The sequence below is a fragment of the Streptopelia decaocto genome, assembly GCF_964273445.1.
Source record: "Streptopelia decaocto genome assembly, chromosome: 1".
NCBI classification, from domain to species: Eukaryota; Metazoa; Chordata; class Aves; order Columbiformes; family Columbidae; genus Streptopelia; species Streptopelia decaocto.
Genome location: NC_138663.1, coordinates 187,748,686 through 187,770,884, shown reverse-complemented (window position 1 = coordinate 187,770,884; position 22,199 = coordinate 187,748,686). Strand labels below are relative to the sequence as shown.

Here is a 22,199-nt window from a genome sequence, read left to right as displayed (position 1 = left end):
GTATTATCAAAGCTCTTAGAAACTGGATGGAGCAAAAGTACAATCTTTGCCCTCAGGAGCTAACAAACTAAATATAAAACAAGACACCAGTGAAGAGCCAATTGGGCTAGGAAGGGTGGAGTGCATGGGAACAATAAAACAATACTGGCCAGCATTGGAACTATGGGTGCTCACACACCAAAATTAGTTTTTGGAGAAACTGATGCAAAGCAAGTTAGCAAGAGAGCCTCCAAGGAGGTTAAAATGGTATCTTTATATATTCAGAGGACCAAGTCCCAAACATGAGGGACAATTTTAGAGAAAACATCCAAATGTGCATTTGAAAATGCAATGAGTAGACAACAAAAGCTTGCATCCCGTAGATGGGCTGTGGGAGTCAAGCTTTTAATACCGAACAAATGGCAGATAGGGAAGGGTCTTCAGCCTTAAGCCAAGTAGCCTCCACTTGGGGCAACATAAAGGCAGGACAAACTGCAATAAGTGACAGCAGAGAACTGTCAGAGTATTTGCATTTGCAATGCTCTGAAATAGACCAGGTTGTGTTTATCAAGGCAGGGTAAGAATAAAGATGAGACGGCAAACATGGGATAAAAGTTTTTCCTAGCGCAACCATGAATTTTCACCTGGGGAACTCCTGACAAAAAAAAATAAATCATTTAATCATTTCTTACCGAATAAAAAATGAGAAAATTACTTTTTTTTTTTTTTTTTTTTTTTTTTTTTTTTTTCCCCCCCTGGAAAATAACTGCAATTTTCCCAATTTTACCATGAAGCAGCATTTTCACATTCTGGCCAGCTTAACTTGGACTTTTTTCTCCATGTCACATCCTGGTTGTATCTGGCTCTTGCAGATTATTTTTTAATAAGCCCTCTACATTTCTTACCTTGTCTCCTTAACTCAGCCTAAGTTGTCACAGGAGAACGATGAACTCCTCCCAGTAAAGGCCCAGTGTGACAGGTAGGAGGATGGTCTGTTGTGTGAGAATGGTGAAGAAGGGGATGGGCAGGTAACTGTGGCACAAATGACCATTGGATGGATTACTCTCTCAGTAAACAGAACGCTTCTATCAAACAGCAGACAGCAAAGTTGATACATCAGCTGAAATTCTGAAGAACCGCAGCCACAAAAGCCCTTGCACATTTCTCAGATAGCAGAGGAGATGAATGAACAAAACAAACCAAGCACTAATAAACTTTCATTTCCCTTCATAAGGTGCTCTGTGGACATCTTTAAAACATAGCATGGTGCAGATATGAAAGCTTGGGCTGGGCAAAGCCCATCACTGTAGAAATGGCCAATTCTTCACTGATTAAGCAACTGGAAAAATGGAAGACATTTTAGGTGTGTAGTTAGAGTGGTTTTTTTACTGGAGCAGAGCTTGAAATTTTGAGGTGATTAATGCCTTTGAAAAAGTGAAGAGCTTTGTTGAAACAAGAAATGCCTCAGCACAGAATATTGCCCCTGTTCTTCTCATTCCAGCTTCTGGTGTCTGATTTCCCCCCTTCTTTTTAGTTGCTTGACAAAAAGATATTATTCCAAACTACATCTTTCTTTGCTCTCAAAGTGCTCGTTTCCTTAATATTGTATTGAGACCTTGTCTAAACCAAGATTTTTTTTTTCCAAACTTCCAACTGTTATTACCATCACAGTAGAAATAATTGGAACATTTGTGTAAAAAAGCCTTGCAGCAGTCAGTGGCAATTTAGCACACGCTGTATCTGGATATTGGTTCAGAGACCTGGGAGTCTGTTCTTTTTTTTATAACTCTCCTGCATTACACAGGAAAACATGATCAATCTTGACAACAGGTTCTAACAACAATGCAACAGAATTGTTCCCCAAACCAATTTACTTATAAGAGTAAGAACTTCCTTCAGATACACAACAACTCAAGTGCACACACTTTCCTAGTAATCAGGCCACTGACTGGTGGGAGCCTGTTACCAAGTACCAATATATTGCAAGCTACGGATATTTTCAGAGCTTCCTTCATTACTGGCCACACAGCTACTATTTTAACTTCTTTAACAGATTTAAATATATGTATATATTTAATAGAATATAAATGCAATGCTACCAGTGTTTTTGAACTGGAAATAAAGAATGTTGTGGCCAGTTGCAATAGGGGATAGAATTTCAGGTGGGCAGATTATAATGACCAGAATCAAAATTTGGCTGAGGCCCAAGCCAAGCCCTATTAACCTAAACAGTTCTACAGGATCTTGAATCATTAAGGCTGATTTTAAATTTCTTCTTGCTTCCCCAGTAAAGAAAGGGCAACTGGCTGTTCGCAGCATTGTTTGAGTCTCGTTCGAAGGGAAGGCTGGTGGGGATTCGACTGTAGGCGCCATTTCCCACAGCCGTGCTGGGAAGGGTTCCCAGCGCCTGCCTAAGCCCACTCCATCACCAGCTCTGGCACTGCAGAACTCTCTGTTCCAGCAGGATAAGTGGTACGGCTGCTCCTGCTGGTATAAAGGAGCTTAAGCTCAGGAAGAATGCTCGTTTCATGACATTTAACATATCTGGGTGTTCCCACTGAGAAGCAGGATATTCACGCTGTGAAGAAGGGGCTGGGCGAGGTGGATCTGCAGCTCTTTCTCTCCAAAAATGTCTCTGTTTCCGTGAGAACATTTTGGTAGCGTCAGGCAGCACCTGTATTCCATTAACTCCAAAAGCATTTCAGTGTTTACAGTAACCAGGAAATGTCGATGTCTGTGTTATATTAACAAGTCAGCAGCAACAGTTTCAGTTCTTAGAGCTGGGCAGGGAACGGTTTACTGTGAGTCGCTGAGAGTTTTACTTTTTTTGGTTGAAACACGAACAGGCCTGTTGTATTGCCCTTATCAAAAGGAGTCCAATATTGCTTCAGTCATGGCTTCACACAGTCAGGTAGGTAAAAGCACAGCTGTGATCTGCAAATCCAAAAAATTCTTGGGACACCAAATTTGTAGCTTCTTCACTTTAGTTTTGCTTACATTCTTCCTGCCTTTTGCACGTAGGTTGAGGGGTTTGCATAATCGTATAATGTGATTCGAGATTTAGTATCTTGGAAACAAAGCTACGTTATATTTTTATGTGGACTATACTACACATGTGCACAGAGAGGTAAGCTATAAGGTGTCACTGCATAGTAGGCAGCAGACTTTATGAGAATACTTATATGCTACTGCGTAACTATAGCCTATATAAAAAACTTTAACCGTGAGAAATTAAGTAGTCCATGATATAAAACATAATTCTTTGTGGTCTTCCAAATAGACTCAAACCTCAGCATGCAAGAGGCAAAAATCTATGCTATGCACACATTTGCTTTTCACATAACTGTTTTTCAATAGTGACATTGCATTACTATTATATAAATAGTAACATCAAACACCATGGGAGAAAGTTAGAAAATACTAAGATATTTTTCTTTTCTCTTTTGGGATTGAAAGCCGTACTTGTTACAAGTTAATTCCCAAGAAAGGTGACAGCAGGGACTGCTCTGTGGCTGGCCCAGCGTATCAAAGGTGCAGAGAGCTCGAGGAGCTGTTTCCCCATCGCCTGTTGCTGGGTACAGGGATGTGACCAGAGTGACAGCAGAGGTCACAGCCCCTGCTCTCTACTGATAATGCCACCGCTCACTTTCTAGAAAGGGCCATGTTTTTTAAATCTAGTATTACTTGAAAAGTTGATTCCAGAAAGAAAAGAGCGGGCTTCACCTCCCCCTTGTACTCCCTTGGAGCACTGTAGTCAAGCTGGCCCTACTCCTCCTACTAAGAGACACCTTTTTGAGATTCCACATACACAATTCCCACTTCAATTAAGTGCCATGCAACTGAAGAAGATACGCATTCAGGACTATTCGAGAAGGCAAGAAAAGGCTGTTATTTTGCTTGTACGTCTTGCTGGTTCCAAAGTTCATTTTCAGCATTGCAATGGTTTCTAGTGAAATCAGTTCCTATGGAGGATGTCAGAATACCTCCAAAGTGCTGCAGAGACTGATGTTGCTCATATTGTTTACTTACACTACTGTCATACACACTCGCTTCAACAGCTTTTCATCATTGTGTGCTGACATAAATCTGCTCAGTAGTAATTACCTGGGTTTGTTCTACATTTCAGGGAAATTTTTTTAATCATTTACATTACAAAACCCCATGTAAATAGCTTGACGAGCAGGTGCTAAAGGGATTAAAACTCAGCAGGGTCTTATGCAGTATTAGTTTTTGAGACAGAAGATCTGTTAATTCACCTGACAGAGAATATTTATACTAAGTAATCCTTGATGTCAATTTGATCAAAATTATCAGATACACAGTTTCAGCGCTAAAGAGGAAAAAAAGGGTAAGAAGTAAGTCTGAAAACCAAAACCTAGTCTTCTTATGCCTCAAATTGGAGGTTATTTCCAATTTCTCTTCTGAAATGTTGCTAAGTGGTTGTGCAGTGATCTATAGTAGTTCCTTGCCGTCAGTCAAGTCATAAGGAAAAGTATTTCATCTGGAAAACATTATCCTCCTTTAGGACTTAAATAGATTTGGATTTATCCTCCTCCCTCCTGTCCTATATCTATCTTTTATATCTGGGCAGCAGAAATGCAAAGTGGGTTGTACGTACTACTGGAAAGTAACAGCAGGCTCTTACTGTACTTCGTACAGGTATAAACTACTCTTTTAATGCAGAATTGATGAATCTCAAGGTCTTCTTAATAATCACAAGGGACAGCCTCCCCTCCTGTAAGAACTGGTCTAATAATTCTTTAAAAACAAACAAACAAACCACAATTTAGACCAAACGCTAGTGACAATCACACATTAACAGTGAAATTCTTAACTTACTGAAGTAATTGTAAAAATTCCCATGTGCTTCACTGAAAAAATTGCCCCAGTGAGTGTACTTCCCTTTCCCTGCTCACTGCCATCAGGCTTTAGAATATGTGAGCATAAAGCCCTCAGTTTCTTGCTGATTTGATGATCCTTGTTAATTGGGGGAACGGGTTCCAGCACATGAGGGTGCTATATATTCTGTATCTTGGGATCATTGGAAATTCCTATGGCTTAACGGTGAGTGGGAATTTAGTGCTGCAACATTTTTCATTAGTTAAGTAAAATGATTGTATCTTCCCTGCATATAATCCTTCATCGATTTCTCTGAATGTTTCTTTTTGTAGACAGTTTCGTAACGTTGACAATGCTGGATGTCACTGTGATATAGTTCCTGAATTTATATGATGACATTATAATAACAGCAATGCCGTTCTTTATGGTTCATATAAATTAGCATTTTATTTGCTTTCACGACTAGTGCTGCAAATTGAACAGCTGTTTTCGTGGAGCTGTTTTAATTAAGCTGTCCATAATGTTGCCTAGGTATTTTTCTGAACTGGTAACAGATCATTAAGTGTGCAGTATCAGTGAACGCTTCAGATCACTCCTGAGCATTACCTCACACTCAGGTAAATTGAAATCCCGTCTGCTTTCAGGTTGTCAAAGCACCTCGCTTTGGTGATTTGAATTTGCTTCTCAGAAATCATTCTAATCTTTAGTACCACAGGAAATCTTGAGTATGCTACAGATTTTGCCATCTGTTCACTTACTTGTCAAGATAATGAAGCTTTAAATGATACTTGTCCTAATAAAAATCTTTGAGCCAACCTATTATTAGTCTCTTGTCATTCCGAAAACTGCCAAGTTTAATTTGAGTGTCTTTGAATCTTCTATAAAGTGTACATTCTGTAACCAAAATTTCCTTCCCACACTGATTTCTCATGTTATTTCCTCTCTGTTTTGAAAATCTCTGGAATAGTAGTTTGGAAAGCCTAGATAAGTTCTATCTCTTCCTGTTTTCCTGTGCAAAAGCTTTTGCTCTTGTCTTCTACAGAGTCATACTGGATCCTACATCTGCATTCTAATCTGGACATATTATAGCCTGCCTTTTTTATTTTTTTCTTTTTTTCCCCAGAAACATATATGCTAATTAATATGGGAAGCTATAATTATTTCCCCTGCTCACAATGAATTCTTTTCATCTTTAAATATGGGTATCATTCTAGCTGCCTTGGACAGCTGAACCTGATGAGTGTATTCCAACACTTCTACTTTTAGCTCATTTCTGACGGTGCTTCATCTCATATATGCAAAGAGGACTACAGAATGCACTTGCATCTGGGCATTAGCTCTGGAAATACTCTGCCTGGGCACAAAAAATTAATGATTTTAAAAACTATGTCCCTAAGTCTTACACCCTAAGTCACTGTTGGATTTTCCAAAGTGGTTCCACTCATCAACCACTTCTGAAATCCTTTCTGAAAATCATAAACAGCAATCTGGAAGTTAAGCTTTTGGTCCTCTGTTTTTAAACCTTGCTTCTTACTACCCAGAAAGCTGGCTAATCCTCAGTCAGCCAAGGAAATATAACTCATGATAGATCGATTAACCAGCAGAAGGAAAAGCAAGAAATCATTTTGATGGCAAAGGTAGAAAGGGAGCATCATGCATGGCTTTAGAGAGCTTGCAGAGCCATTTGCTCATTTCACTGAGAACCAAAGAGAACTGAGAAGCCCTGGAGAACATAGAGGTATGGGGTGGAGGCACCAGGAGAGGCAGAAGGAAGAGAAGGAAGGAAAAAAGATGACTGCAAGGCATCCTGAGCAGAAGAAGAGTAACCAGAGTGACACTGCATTTAAGAGGAAACGGTAAAGAGGAAAACTACAACTGGATTTTGCAAAGAAGGAAATGGAGAGAAAAGTATCAGAGATAGGGGAGTCTAGAAGATTGTAAGAGACAAAACCAGAACATAGGATATGTGCATGGCACAGAGAAGTGTGCGGAGCAATGGACAAAGTGCTCTGGATTCCTGCTCCAGCAGGGGGATTGGACTAGATGATCTTTCGAGGTCCCTTCCAATCCCTAACATTCTGTGATTCTGTGATTCTGTGATTCTGTGATTCAGCGTTGGCTGTTTGCACTGCTAGTCCAGGTTAACTGAATTAACTGCATTAAACATTGTTTTTAAATGCTTGGGTTTATACTTCATTCTCTTTTACTTCATCTGTGAATCAGAAATCCCAAGAATTTTTCAAAAGCAGTAGGTATAAGAGTCCTATTATTTGAACTTTAGGCAGCCATTGTTAAAAGAGAACTGATGGCAGTGGGAAGCCAGGAGGGAGAGGGATGTCCCTCAGAGGGTGACTCGCTCCACCCCAAACCAGCTGCCTAGAAGAGGTGCTAGAGCAGACCTGTGGAGGAGGACTTGCTCCAGCGGAAGATGTTACACTCTGAAAATGCCTCTCTCTCCCCATTGATGGAAGACATACTTAGAGATCCACCTTAAAGTGTAGGTAAAGCTCAATTCCATCTTACGTTTCCTGTTTCTGAGGAATTTTAATGGGATTTCAGTATCTAACCATTGTAGGCTCATTTGAAAATCTCAGGTCAAGTATTTTTCAGTTTCACTCTAGTGTTTTAAAGCCTCTAAGATTCAAAAGCGCAGTCCTCATGATTCTCAATAGAATTTGTGTTCTGAAATCCTATGAGTTATTTCTCCTCTCGTTCTTTTTTAACATGGGCTACCTTTTGATGTGGAGACACTGGAATTGTTTTGTTGTTGAATAACAACTTTTCTCTTGCAGCACCAGCTGTAAAACATGAACACCTTGTTGGATCACACTCCAGAAATCTGAAATGGGAATTCTGCCAAAGCTCAGGGCTTCCTTTTTGTTTTGACTGTCGCACTGCTCTTGCTTCTGTTAGTATCACATTCCTACCACTTGTGCTTTTCAGACACCTACGGCCAAACTCGTTCCCAGTGTATCCACTGAACTCAATGGAGCTGCAACAGAATTGAATTTGTCTCAGTATGTCTGTAAATTAACCAGCCATTTAAGCTGGAGAGTGACATTGATAAGCAATAACAGCACAGGAGTGGTGAAAGGAAGATATCTCCTAGTTAGTTTTGGACAGTTGACACTAACTCCGTTGTCAGATAAGTCTTACCGACTGTGGGAAAAGCTGAGTGGGAAAAGTCACACTCACCGCCTGCTAACTGTAGGAGGAAAACGGATCTGGAATGCAGAGGAAATCTTGACATTATCTGTTCCCCCAACCCCTACCAGCCAGGCAATCAAAATAACTAGCTGAATATCAGCTGTCTCTGTTCCTGGCTCAAACAAATGTGCTTTCTTGACAAAGTTTTTGCACACAGAAGAGGAGGCAAAGAGAAGAAAAGAGTCTAAAGTGGGTGTGGGGGAGTGTTTCCTGCCAAAAAACAGGAGCTGCTTTTCTGTAACATCTAAAAGGGTAATGACGAAATGAGCCTAACGCTGTAGACAGAGGTGGCTTTGTGGTTTCCACAGGACAGCAATGCATACTCCACAACCCCGCAGCCCTACGCAACAGAACTTCAGTACTTCATCACTTCACTTGGCCTCTGTTGACATTGTCAAGGACAGTTTGCCACAGACTTGGGTAAAAGAAGGATCAAACCCAAGGGAACAAAACCACCGGAAATGAATTATATGTGCTCATCCAAATTGTGTTGTGTAAGAATGAAGTGTAGCTATTGCAAGCGAACACTTCAAGATTAAAGGTATTTGCTTCCCAGTGTTCATAAGACACAGGGTCAATCAAGACCTAAGGAAGCACAATATACTATACTGACACCAATGTTCCATATGCTCATCATAGCAAGTTAGAGGCAATCTCATATACTTCTGCATACTCTCAGTTACTTACCTACGTGTAGCTTAGTACTCTGGATATCATCCTTATATGGTTGCTGTTATGCTTAAAAAATTTCCAAGCATATGGGGCCATAGAAGAGGAGCATAGCAACAAAAGCAACAAATGAAATGGTGTACTTTAAATTGAGTTGCTGAATGTTTTGAGTTCTCCAACATATCATCCAGCAATAGATTGTACTGCATCAGTTCTTTCTGTCTTATAAATAGGTGAAAATATATAGGAGGAGAAGTTTAGTTTAACTTTGGAAACACATTGTACATTTTTGTTACCAAATGAGAGTCCAAATAGCTGTAAATTGAAGATTTTGACAATATGTTGGTGAGCAGACAAGAAAATAAAGACTGTGAAAAATGTAATGTAGTATATATTTATACAACAAACAGATGCCAAAATCAGCAGTCTGCCAGTGATACCAGGGTACCTATGGCTTTGTGCCAGCTTTGTCTGCTAAAAGACCCTTGAAGTGCAAACTAGTGTTTTTTCCTGATGGATGCCTGACATGGATATGAAGGCAACTACTGCTGGGAGAGGCTGCAAGGATGGCTAGTCAGTCATGGGATGTTGCAATTTTTCCCTTTCATATTCCCTCTCCACTGCTTTGGGAAGCAGGCACAGCAGAAACAATTCTCTGAATCTTTCCCTCTTATTTCTGCACCCCAGATCCTTCTCTGACAGGGTGGACCACCAGCACCCCGGGCCTTAGCCACTCGTTCTCTGATTTTTCTATAGTGGGAAGCCTTGACCTGCTGCTGGCTGAGACAAGGCTCAGATGGGAGCCCTGGCATGAGCAGATACAGAAGCTCTCCGCATAACTCCAGTGCTCATGTGAGGTCCTCCCCATGCCAAGCTCTGCAGGGACAAAGGGCACAGCAAGGAGCACCTGGCAGGACGGGAACCATAACCTGCACACCAATCAGCCCGTGGACGAACATGCACAAAAATAAGCACCTGACAAATTATTTGATTGGTGAATTAGAAACAAATGTAAATGTTTTAACAGTCACCTTCTTGTACGAAAAACATCGATGATAACATAAGGCTGTATGGCTTGTGAGGGAAGGACTCCCACCCTGCCTGTATGGTGCTCAAAAAGGTGCTCAAAAGCTGCTCAGAAGGTGCTCAGGCTCCAGGCCTGAGGCCCACTGTCACTACCTCAGTACAAACAATTTAAAAATAATAAATGAATTAATTAGCAATCCAAGTAAGCTGCAGTTTTTAGACTTTGCTAAAAGAACTATACACATTTTATGAAATATAATGTTGTTGAGCTTCTCATTACCTCAGATACTTAGAGGAGTTGTTTGATTCTGAAATGCTGAGAAAAGCGGAAGGTATTTTTTTTTCTTTACTGATAATTTCCTATGCAGTTAGAAATGCATCATTAAGAGACAAATCCTACCCCCATCAAGCTGCCAGTGACTGCCATTGGCACAGAATCAGGTTCTATAGAGGAGGAATCTTTAATATTCTGCAGAATAAACGTGCAATATTCTATGCTAGAATCAGTTTACACCTCAGAATTGAAGCAATCTTAAAATAAATTGATAATGATGGACTTGAAAACCATTCAACCAATCTAATAACTTCAGTGATAGTTACACATAGGCATTTTCCAGACTTCTTAAAGCAAGATTTCTCACTAGTAAATGTTATCTTAGTGTGAGTTACATATCACATGTAATTATATATTCCAATAAGGATTGAATGTAAAGTCAGGAGAAATACTTACACCCCTGTTAAGCTAAGAATTCCAGAAAACAGCAGTTACTACTAAGCTATATACAATGATGACTGTAACTGTTCAAGTCATTAAAAAATATTATCAGGTGTAGTTCATGTAATAAATGAATTTTTAATCAACTTTGCTTAAAAGTAAATTCAGTGTTTACTTTTACATTTTCATGCAGAAGTCATCCAAAACAAATTTCAAACATTGCACATGTCACAGTCTGTCCTTGCTATTCATAAATTTGCAGCTAATGCTGAAAACCTGCATGCTAATCAGGCAGACCTATGCCTTGAACAGAGTATGCTGAGCAACTTCTTGACGTCGTATTGTTTAATTTTAAACCATCATTGAATTGGTGCTTAAGTCAACTCTGATGTAAAACCATTAGTTTTCACAAGAATTACACCAGGGAAAAAAATGTCCTGCTTTAAAACAAATTGTCCTGACATACATACTAGCCTTATATAACAGTGTCTTTGGAAAACATGAAAAATTCCAGGGTAGGTATGTATCTAATATAAACAAGTATCAAATAAAAGCCTAAAGCCATTGCCTTCTCAGACCCCATGTTAAGAGCCAACACTTTACCAAGGCTGGAATAGCAATTTCAGATCCACTTAATAACACCCATATATAAAGCAACCTTTTGGCCATCTGTTTTCTTGAAATTGCCTTTCTTATTACTCTGCCTCCATGAAGACACAGAGCCAAAATCACAACTGACAAATGCCATTATATGCGATGGAATTACACATGGGACGGCTTTGGCATGTCTTGGGCATTTGAATGCAGCTCTGGTCTCCTCCTATTGCTGCACTTCAGCTGTGGCTTGACAGTATGGTGGAAATTAATAATTATTTTTGCCTTGTGCTGAGTGCTCAATAAATACCAGCGTATCTATGTGCATTTCTGTCATAGTAACTTGCTGGCCTGAGTGGAATCTAATACAGAGAACAGGAAGGGCAGACACTGGATGGTTTTCAGTTGAAAAGCTTGCTAAAGCAACTCTCCCGTTTCTCAGGAAGGTGCCCCTGCAGTTGACATTCACACTGCACAGCTCTTTGTCCTCCTCTAGTGGTCCCATTATATTTAGGAAGAGGCTTGCGCAGTGATGGCTTCCTTCAAGTTAACATGGTTATTACTCAACTGCAAGGTGTTGAGGCTCATGCCTAGAGATCCTGCATTCAACCCTAAGATGAGCAAGAGTAAAGGGTTTCATCACTCTGGTGCTCACGGAAGTAAGAACTGGTGTTGTCAACCACAGCCAGTCCCAGTTACACAGACGCTGTGTCCTTTTGTGCCGTGGCCGTCTCCTCTGAGCAGAGATTGCACCATGGCAGGTTGTTCAACAGCATTAAACAGTGGCATGGTCTGACTATGGTCCCACAAAAGGTCCAATGTTGCAAAAGGTCAGAAGCTGGCTGCTTCATTCAATAGCTTTATTGCCTCAAATAACTTACATTAAGCATATGTTCCAGCCAGAAGCATTCCTCTGTGTTTGCCTGCCCGGCTTGCAAACAAAGAAAAGGCACAGAATCTGACTTGTGTCCTCAGCCTTTCAGCGAGGAACTATGTGTCACTCCGACACAGCACAAAAACTCAAAACTTAGTCCTTAGGAATTGATCCTGAATATTTAAATAGCAGAAATTTAACCTAGAGAATTGTTACGTAAGGGAAATGCTTTCTAATGGGGAACACTAAAATTGCTGGAACTGCTACCAATTAGAAATGATTTCTGTGAAAACAAAAGCCTTCTACTATATAGCTTATCCTTCCGTGTGTGTGTCTCTCGCAGAGCTGTAATGCTTAGCATTATAAAACACTAAAGATTTATTTCGCTGCTTGCATACTTTAAAATGTCTGACTTTCAAACTTTTGAAGTTATACCTTGCCCAGGAAATAAAATAGCTTGCATTGTGGCTATCACAGAGGTCTGAGAGAAAGTTCTAATTGAAACAGAAAACAGCTACATTTGATGTTTTTATTATTCAGTAAAAAATTTCTAGGCATTTGTTACCTTTGGAATAAATGTTAAATGCAAAAATGTGCCCTCTGACACAACACTTGGAGAACCTCAGTTTCAAAAAACTTGGTTTCTCAGATGCAATGGAGCTGAATATGACTGTTTGTCCACAACCTTTGCCAGACATTTGTTCAGTCATAGAAAAAATGACTCAAGGATCCTATGGCTCCATGCCTGACCTTAGTTGCTGTAAACTGACACCCCCTAATTCCAAGAGAGGCTAAATTTTAGAGCAATTTATTAATTTGCATCACAACACCTTTTACAGCAAGGTTCCTGTCACATCTCAAGAACAGTTACAAACCCAAGCTCATCTATCAGCTGTTTAGTGTTCAGCTCTCCCTAAGAGAAGAGAGCTGTGAACAAAAATGAATTAGGAAAAATGTGCATATTCTTCATCCTGAAACCACCTATATGTTGTACAATTACTGACTAGACAATATTTTTAACATTTTTCAGCTCTAGTATTTTCAATATTTTTATTTCTTATTAAAAATATTGACTAAAAATCAAAGTTACAGAAAGAACTATGGAGTAGGAAACAGAGGAAGATATTTAGAATGTCATTAATATGTGAACAAAGTGTCTTTAAACATTACTGCTTCATTGTTTCAGAAGTTTCTTATATAAAATTGAGAGTATTCCTTAACAGATCAAGCTTTTGTTTATAATTCACAAAAAAGGTAAAAATAAATGTTTTTAATCGTCAGCCTTTTTTTTTTTTTTTCCAGAAACAGCAATATCCTGAGATATATATAGTAAGGGTTCTCATTTTCCTCTTGCTTTTGAGAAATGAGGATCACAGTTTGCCCTCAGCTACTCCAGTGCATCAGTATGAGCTGAGTAGCAAAGATTTGCCTTTTCAGAAGAACAAAGAGGGGGTTTGTTCTATCATTTCTGATTATGAAAAGAACATATAGGCAGGAAGAGGCAATCTCACTGCCTAATTTTGGAAGCCAAACTGGCACCACACAGAAGTTAGAACAGGAGCCAAATGAAAGGTCCCTCTGATGCACTGACTGCAGGACAAGCAGCAACTCTGCCTACTTCTAATTTGAGCAATACAGAGCTTAACTAGTTAACAGGCCAGGGCTACCAAAGAGCTGGGCTTATTCACTAGTTCACTTTCACTATACCACTGGCTTAGGAAAACGGCCTGTTCTTTTTTTAATCCAAAGTAAGCATCTCTGTGTTGGAAACATGTCAAAGTGACCCCACTCTGTTTCCTAGGAAATGCATGGGATCATTGGATGAGGATGTTTTATTTTCCCCAGTTACTTAAGGTCAGATTCTCACATTGGGTAAACTCTTGTAGCTGGAGTAATGACAGCATGAGACATGAGTACTACCTAGGGAGAGACTGCAGAACATCCAACCCAACTGCTGCTCTCTCCTGCAGAGGATGGGACAAGGGAGCTCAAGGACACAGGCTCAGCCGCACCTCCAGCACACTTGCCCAGCATCCAGAACAAGTGCAAGGATGATGGAAGTCATTTTCTCTATCTCTCCATGAGCAAGAGGAAAATCCCAGAACAGGTTATGGTTCTGTGAGCCACGTACATTTCCCTGTTCACCATGTGATCAACCTGTAACTCCTCATTAAATATAAAAATTAGCATAAAGCATTATATGACCAAGGAAACAGAAAAATATGTAGTCAGTAGGACCTACTGTACATGAGTTTGATTTTGTGATGAATCAAGCTCCTGCAGTTTCTAACAAGGGCCAGATAGAGTTGCAGTTCCCTCTCAGTTGCCAGAATAAGGCCCTTAGTTGGCAGTTGTTCATATACAGCTGCTATATAGCACAGTTCTGGTTTCTTATGCTATGGAGACCTCTCCTTGAAGTCAGTTAGCATTGTGCCTGGACAAATAACACTGTGCCAGGCTGTTTGTTAAAGCCTGGGGACCACAACTGCCTCTGTTTGAATTTTGTATCAGTCAAGGCTACACAATTTTCCACGGACTACTTCTGAAACAGCCAAGGTGACATGAGGATTTTATTGTATTACTGCAGTGCACCATCTTCCTTGCCAGCCCATTGCTGTTCTGCTACAGACTGCATTACCATGCATCAGCAAATACACCAGCAGGCTGCTATATTTAGTGTTTCATACATACAACTAAAGTAGAGAATGTGTCAGCTTTTAATATGACTTAAGATTTTTTGTCAGCAAAGTAAAAGCTCATTTCCCCTGCCCGTGATGAAGTGTGCTCTGTGTTAGTCATCCTTAGCTATGTGGTGACAACTTTAAAACACATTAGGTAGCTAGAACGCTCAAGCTGAACAGAATAATTTTTACTAAAAGATATACTAGGAGGTAGTATGGATGCATAGTGTCAGTCAGCCGGGTTTTAATAGTGTTATGTGCTATCTAAAAACCTAGCAGCAAGCTGATGGCAAGAGGAGCAACTAAGCAAGGTGTTCTCTGCAGTACCACACCAGGCAATTAGGATGTCCTGGGTTACAAGTCCAGAATAGAGATAGGTGGTGCAGATTTGCTTTTGTGTTATGTACCTGGTAATATGAGAAAAAAATCATTGACATGGATGATTTTGAACAGAGTGCTCTATTGCATAGTGAGGGGACTGGGGCAGTCCTATTAATGACACCATCTGTTGATGACAGCAGGAATGTGGTTTAAGGGTGGGAGCCACAGTTACCACCAGGATAGCCATGTTCATTCTGAAAGAAAGTAGGGCTCAGTGTATGAAGCTGGCATTTTCACAGATCTTGATGAAGTCACAGAACAGGATAATTTTTTACATATTCATAACATTTACTTATTCATGCCATCATGTACAATGAGCACAAGTATGAATCATCTTCCTGTCTACTGCTTCCACACAAAGCCAAAGGACAACTTGCTAACATACACACCAAGGGTAAGACTGTCTACATGAAAACCAGCTTTTCCACTCCAAAGTGCACATTGTCTCTTGTTGCAACTGTCCCTCACACTTTGTCAACCACATCTTAAAGGGTGTGGGTGACATTACATTTGCAACTAACTTCTAACTCCTAATATTTACTTAGTAGCATGCAATTATATAGAGATTCAAATTTCCAAGTCTTTCTGGAGTCCCACTTGGGCCCAGCCCAGGGCCGTCCATCCCAGCCCTTTGAGGCTGCAGCCAGGCTTGTCTCCAGCTCAGCCACAGCCCTGCCTGGCCATGGGACCCAGAGCTGGGCATGACCTGCAGGCTGACAAGCCACCCCAGTTTCAGCGTGTCCCCGTCCTCAGGTTCATGTCTGACCCTGTTCTCACGTCTGTCCCTGACCCTCAGGAAGCCACCAGCCCATGCAGCACACTGCTACTGTTATAAAACCAAACCAAACCAAACCAAACCAAACCAAACCCAATGCCAAAACCAAACCAACCAACCAAAGAAACCATGACACCAAAGAAACAAAAAACAAACAAACAAACAAAACCAGAGTCTCCAGAGTCACATCTTACCACTATTTGCTATTTTTTCCTAATGCACAATTTTTTTAATGGTCAGAACATCATTATTGCCAGTGCATGCACCAGTACCAGTGTGGTTACTTCGGGAAATAACAACCCTAGGCCTGGCTAGCATGCAGCAACACTGCCAGCAATACTGCTGCTGCAAAGGAGGTTCCCCCAGGGTGGCTGAGCCATCTGTGCAGCTGCAGCTTTCCTTAAGACAAATTTCAGGTATTCTGCTTAACACATTGCGAGGCACTCACTGCAAATCCAGGGAACTGAAGCCTCAAAATATTGCATTTATTTGTTAAAAAAAAAAAAAGTCAAAGGGCATGGATTTTTTTTTTTTAACTCCTCTCACACAGAAATACAGTTTATATGGAGAATGACTAGAAGCCAAAGACAGCCCAGCCCTGGGGAAAGGGCTGCAGGATGCCCAGCTCCCGGCTGCAGCAGCTCTGAGCTGCCCGGTGCACCCCCGGCTCCTGCTGGGATGGGGTTAGAGGGGCCTCCTCCAGCCAAAACAGTTGATGCTGTATGGTGGGGAGGGCCCGGTGCTGCCCCATGACCACCCACTACTGCTCTGGGAAATGACTCTTTTGGGCCTCAAGAGCTCTAGTTTGAGAGAGCTTTTCCCAAGAAAGAGGTCAGAAGAAGAAATGAGAAAAGGGAATGAGGAAGAATAAGAAGTGATAACACAAGAGGAAAGTGGTGCAGAAAAATGAACTTGAGCAGAAGAGTGCTGTGTTCTGTACGTGGCCAATATGGGCAGCACAGGCATTCTTCTTGTGACAAATTGCAAAAGAGAAAAAAAATTCTTATTCAGAAAGTAGGGAAAATATCAGAAATGTTTAGGAACTGCAAGTATGGAAGGAACCCCGTCCCTCAGACAAAGATTTGGCCATTTTTAAAATTTAAATTATGTTTTCTCTATTTTTTAAATGCTTTAACATAACACATTCCAAAGCCAGAAGTTTGAAAGCCAAATAAAACTCAAAACTTCTCACTCTGAAAACTGTTAGATCATCTCATGTCAAGACGTTCCTACTATTTTACAGAAATGATTTGAAATAGAAATTAATGGATGCTAACTTTTTACTGTAAAATGGTTCAATTTTCTGCCAGGAGTATTTTAATGATAAATTTATTACCAGCTCTATCATACGCCAGATTTCCTTGACTAAAGTTCCACCTCAGTGACCAAACTGTGTCAGGAGTCCTGTGTCTGTCCTTCTTTCATACCTGCAAACTTTCAACCATCATGTTCTACTGTAAAGATGTGTGCTAAACAGTATCTGTCTTTCTGTGACAAAATTAATGCTATTATAAAACTAAACCAATTCAAATATGAATCATAGCGAAAATCTGGAGCACTGCTAAAACAATCGGTTTTATGGAAAATTTATGTGGCATTGCTCCATTTTCCTTTTCTTTACGAAGCAAGAGGTTTTGATCTAAGCAATGGAAACAACAAAACCAATTGTTAAATCAGTCTCAAAATTGATGGGATTTTTTAGCTTTGGAAAAGCACAGGCATATGTTTCATTGGCAAATATCATCATGAAATAAATACACATACAACTCATAAAGCAGAAAAAGCTAATGTGCTCAGAACTTGAATGAAAATACTTGTATTTTGCTCAACCACCTTCATGTTTTGTTGACCTGATGGTGACCACAAGGGTGAAACTGTTGATGGAGACCTGAGTTTTCCAGGCCAGGGCTTCTGGCGTTTTGCTAAGTCAGCACGTTTGCCAGCAGAGCCATTGAATCAGTGACATTGGCTGCAAAAAGGCTTCATTCATCTGCTTGTAACAGAGTTAAGGTGGCCCTTGGAAAGAACCGAGGATGCAATTTAGAGCAGAGACAGATGCTGCTCTGAGGAGGAAGAAATCTCTGCGTTAGCAAACTGGCTTAAACTAGTCCTTCAGGCCAAACAAAAAGATTCTAAGTCATCTAGGGTCAGAGGGATAATTACAAGAACGGCATCCAATTGTTTTCATTTTAACTGACAGACACTGCATACATATTGACTAACAAAAGAAAAAAAGCAGTCAGTAATGGGTGACTCCAGAGGTCAGTTGTTTTATGACGGAAATATTTCTAGTTGGCAAAGGCTTTTGTGGGAATGAGGATTCACTTAGACTTTGGGGGCATTTTTTTTTCCTGCAAAACTGTGGGGCTGTTACTAAATTCCAGAAACCCCTGTTCTGGGAAGCAGTCTATTTTCTCTGTATTTCTTAATTGTGCTTCATTACAATTTAATAAGGACATTTACCCTCAATTAAGCAAATCATCCAAACAGTTGCTTGCTCCCTGTTGCAATGAATTGGTTTTGTCAAATACGGGTTTAATTGCGTGTTAAGTATCTTGCTGAATCAGGATCTCTGTGTATATATCTGTCTATCCAAACCTTTCCTTAGCTCCTGGGATGCAAATGTACGTGGGGCTCAGGATATCCATTCCTGCTCTGACCTTGGTACCTTGCAGAACATCGGTTGTAATTAAATAATTTCCCCAGAATAGTCAAACTCACCAATGCTGTTAACATTGACAATGGTATTAACAGGCTAGTGACCTCAGGCTAAAGAGTGATTCGGTCACTGTGATTCTGCCACTGGGGACGAGGCCTGGGCGGGGAGGGAATTAAATTCTTTGGACAATGTGCCTCTGTAATGAGCCTCTTCAGCAGCCTTGGAGGGTATGAGAGTCCTGAGCCAGAAAACACACTCAGGAACACCTCACTGTGCCTCACCTACACCCGCCAGCGCCACGGCAACACCTTGAGTCCCACTCTGACACCAATAACAAATACTTGGTTTTATCTGTTATTTCAAAACTCACATTGCAAGGTGTAAGTCAAAAGTTGCTGAATTACCCGCTTTTCTAAGGAGCACGTAAGTCCTACACCACTATGTCATGAGTAACAGCATGGAAGTGATAATAGCAACTGCACTAAATAACTAAAACTCAGAATAGCAGAGGTTCTTGTGCGATCTCCATCAATGCATGCATGTCTACAACAAAAAACTTTTGAGAAAGTAATGCAGTGTCTTACCTGCTTCTTCCTTACACAGCCTCTGAAACAGCACCTGTAAGAAATAAATTTTGTTTAATGATTATAAATTTTTTCCTTCAAATCAGTTTGACACTTAAGGATGACAATATGTGTCATTCTTAATCACCATCACCACCTCACACAGGGTATAAAAGCCAGAGCTCGTCAATAGGAATCATGGGGAATGCCTAGTTTTGTTTCCTAACAAAACGGGCCTGTTGCCCGTTCCCAAACCAGTTCACTTACCTTGCAGGGACTGAGCTTAGGAGCAGTCTCTGGCACAAGCAGAGCATGTGCTGCAAGGACACATGAGATCCAGCACACTGGAACATCCCTGAAAGTGTCTTATGGTGCTGGTGGGTCTCAGGGAGCAAGCAGGATGACAGCAAGATGTGTGGGCAGCTGTACCAAGAGCTGGGAAATGGAGGACACTGTGGCTGCAGCAGCTCAGAATGATGGTGCTTATTCATCTGTGACCAGGAGAGGGTCCCTCTGTCTGAGGAATGTGGCCAAACTGACTTGTTGTGTTCTTCATAGTTTTAATCTCCCTGCATCTGGTCTGCCATCATAACTGAAAGTGCTACCACTAACACCATACTTGGATGTACCTCTTGGTCCCTTATTTTCCTCTTTAATAGCTTCCAGTACCCAAATCAGAAGGTTGTTGCCAGAGATTAAATGCATATCACCCATTCTCCTTTCATGTGATAGGCCCATCAACTCTCCCAGCAATGCAGGCCTGCAAATGAAACTACCATAGCGGGTGAAAAGCACCTTTTTTTTTTTTAATTAAACAGAAGGCTGAGCTGATCCCTCCAGTCACCAGTGAACTCAGAGGTGTGAAGTGCCCAGTCTGCAGCCATCTGAGAAGGCAGCCACTCCCGCGCCTTGCAGTGACACATTCCCTGTTCTTGTTACCCACTTGTCCCCATATGGACAACCATCTGAGCCTTTCTATCAAATGCACCAAGTACTCCGTTATCTCCTCAGTCAATATTGCCTCTGCAGCCTTGATAGGAATCTATCTATAAAACATGATTTTTATTTACATTTTACTTAGTGAAGAATTTCACTGAGATATTGGAAAACTCCTCCTCTAAGCACTGAACTGAATTGGTTAAGCATCTCTCAATAATAGGAAAAGCACAGCCAGGCTACAGTTTTTTTCCCTTCTGTCAGGCAATTTCATTGTACAAAAGCCTCTTGCTCCATTTGAAAGTCAGCCTGAGCAGCAGCTGCAGTTAACCTGTCTTTAGCTAGCAGACACCAAGTGAGGTGCTCACTTCTAGATGGGAAAATAACAAATGGCTGAGTCCAAATCAGGTTTTATTAATGACAATTTGTAGCTTGGCTTTAGCTCCGAGTGGAGGCCAGTTCCGGCTCCTGCACACTGCTGCGTGCTTGCCTGAACTGAATTGGTTTGGAAAGATTTCATCCCAGCTCCCTTTTGATTTTTAGCTCAGAGATCGTGAAAAGCTTAGGGAGACTGGAGCTGAGCCCCCTTCCCCAGTGAGGGGCCACCAGTGCCAGGCTCTGTGGTACCTGCACAGACCCTCGTGCCGTAACCTTCTGCTCTTGTTCTTAGAGCTGGAGGATTTATCTCCCCCCAGGTCTTCTGCAACCTAGAAAGGGAGAACGTGCTTCTGACTCCCACCTGGCTGAAGAGGAAATTCAACTTATTTGCCAAGATTTATACACTGGCCTATTCTGCAAAGAGTAAGGAGCAAAACTACAGCACTACAAGCCAAAATTTCTCCAGCAGCATCACTTAAAGACTCAGCACTGAGCCCTCAGGAGAGGGCTCTAGCAGAAGCATCTCACTTCCATAGAGGAATGGGAAATCCAGACACATGCTGTATTGATTGGCAAGGGACAGGCAGGTCCTACCGCAACAGGCAGGGGTTTTGGGTCACTGTTCTGAGTGAGGAGCATCATTCTGTCCCTCCACTGTGCAGTGAGCTGCATTGTTCTCAAGCACCCTGCTGTGACAGGCACCTGATATTTAGCATCATGATTCTGGCATAAGCACCCTGGAGGCAGGTGCCTATATTGCCATACTGAATCTTGGGATAAGACATTTTGAAAGAATACATAAACCATATGTGAATCAAAATAAATATGTCAGTCCTGCTTGGATAGCTGGTTTCTGTGTTCTAGCACAGCCTGAAGGGCACCAGCTATTATAAAACCAAACTCAGGCTGTGTTAACTTCCAAATTCTTTTTAGGATGCCATGCAAAAAGGATGAAAATTGTTACTGGAACAATTCCAAGTGGCAACAGAAAGCTGCCAGCTAAAACTGATTTATGGAAATAATAATGATGATGCACTATATAATGGACTGTATAACAAAACACATTTATTGGAGGTCTAGCATCCCATCTGAGCAGCATGGCACCATCTAATCAAATATGTAGGAACCATGGACCAAGAGAGCACAACTCTAGCCAAAAGGCTGTTGCAGCACCTGCTGCTAGGAATAATAAAGAAATCATTTGCTTGGAACTCCAGCTGTAGCAATTTTGCAAGTGGAAGTGTCAAACAGAAGCTAAAGACAAATACACTCTGCTGATGTAACCATGTTTTACTTGCTGAAGCATGGAAACCACCATGCAGACACCAGAAATTTATTAGATGCTGTGTCCATTTCTCCCCACTCAGCAGTCCCATGTCTCAGTGGGGCCATCCCACGTTCACCTACATGAGAAAGGTCCCCAAGAAGGCTGCCTGTTTGGCACTACCCTGTGCTTTATCATCAGAGCAGGATGAGTCAATCTTGTGGATCAGGCAAGTCCACTCTCAGCAGTGGTGCAGCCCGTTCAGGGGATGATTTCAAGTGAAGCCCAGAGAGCTCATCTACACTGCTAAATAAACAATGGCCATTGATGAGGCTGCAGCACCATACCCAGGTTTGTCCATCTGACTCAGAAGCTCTGGCTTTGTTAGGAACTGCTCTGAAGAGCCCTGCTCAGAGCAAGGCAGCTACCGGGAAGTGTGGCCCCAGCAGTGGGGACAGCCATTGTCACTTAGCTTTGGGTGAGGGTCTGGTACCTGGACTATATCTATATTGTCTGAAAAACATAGCCTCCAAGTCCACAGTATTAAATTTATGGATCCTGTATAGATGAACAAGATGCCCAGAGAACTTGTTAAAAATGAATCTGAATCCCATAGAGCAATATGAAAATAACATATTTGTTCAACAGATACCTAAAAC

General features: G+C 41.2%; 1 protein-coding gene across 1 annotated transcript in view; it reads right to left on the bottom strand.

Moving 5' to 3' along the window:
• Positions 1–22,199, bottom strand: part of STARD13 (StAR related lipid transfer domain containing 13) — a gene marked incomplete at its 5' end in the record, with an annotated part of 310,017 nt that overhangs the window by 154,145 nt on the left and 133,673 nt on the right. The window contains one exon of the mRNA XM_082046428.1: positions 18,984–19,017. Within this exon, the coding sequence (XP_081902554.1) occupies positions 18,984–19,017 (34 nt within the window). The remainder of the gene's footprint in view (positions 1–18,983; positions 19,018–22,199) is intronic.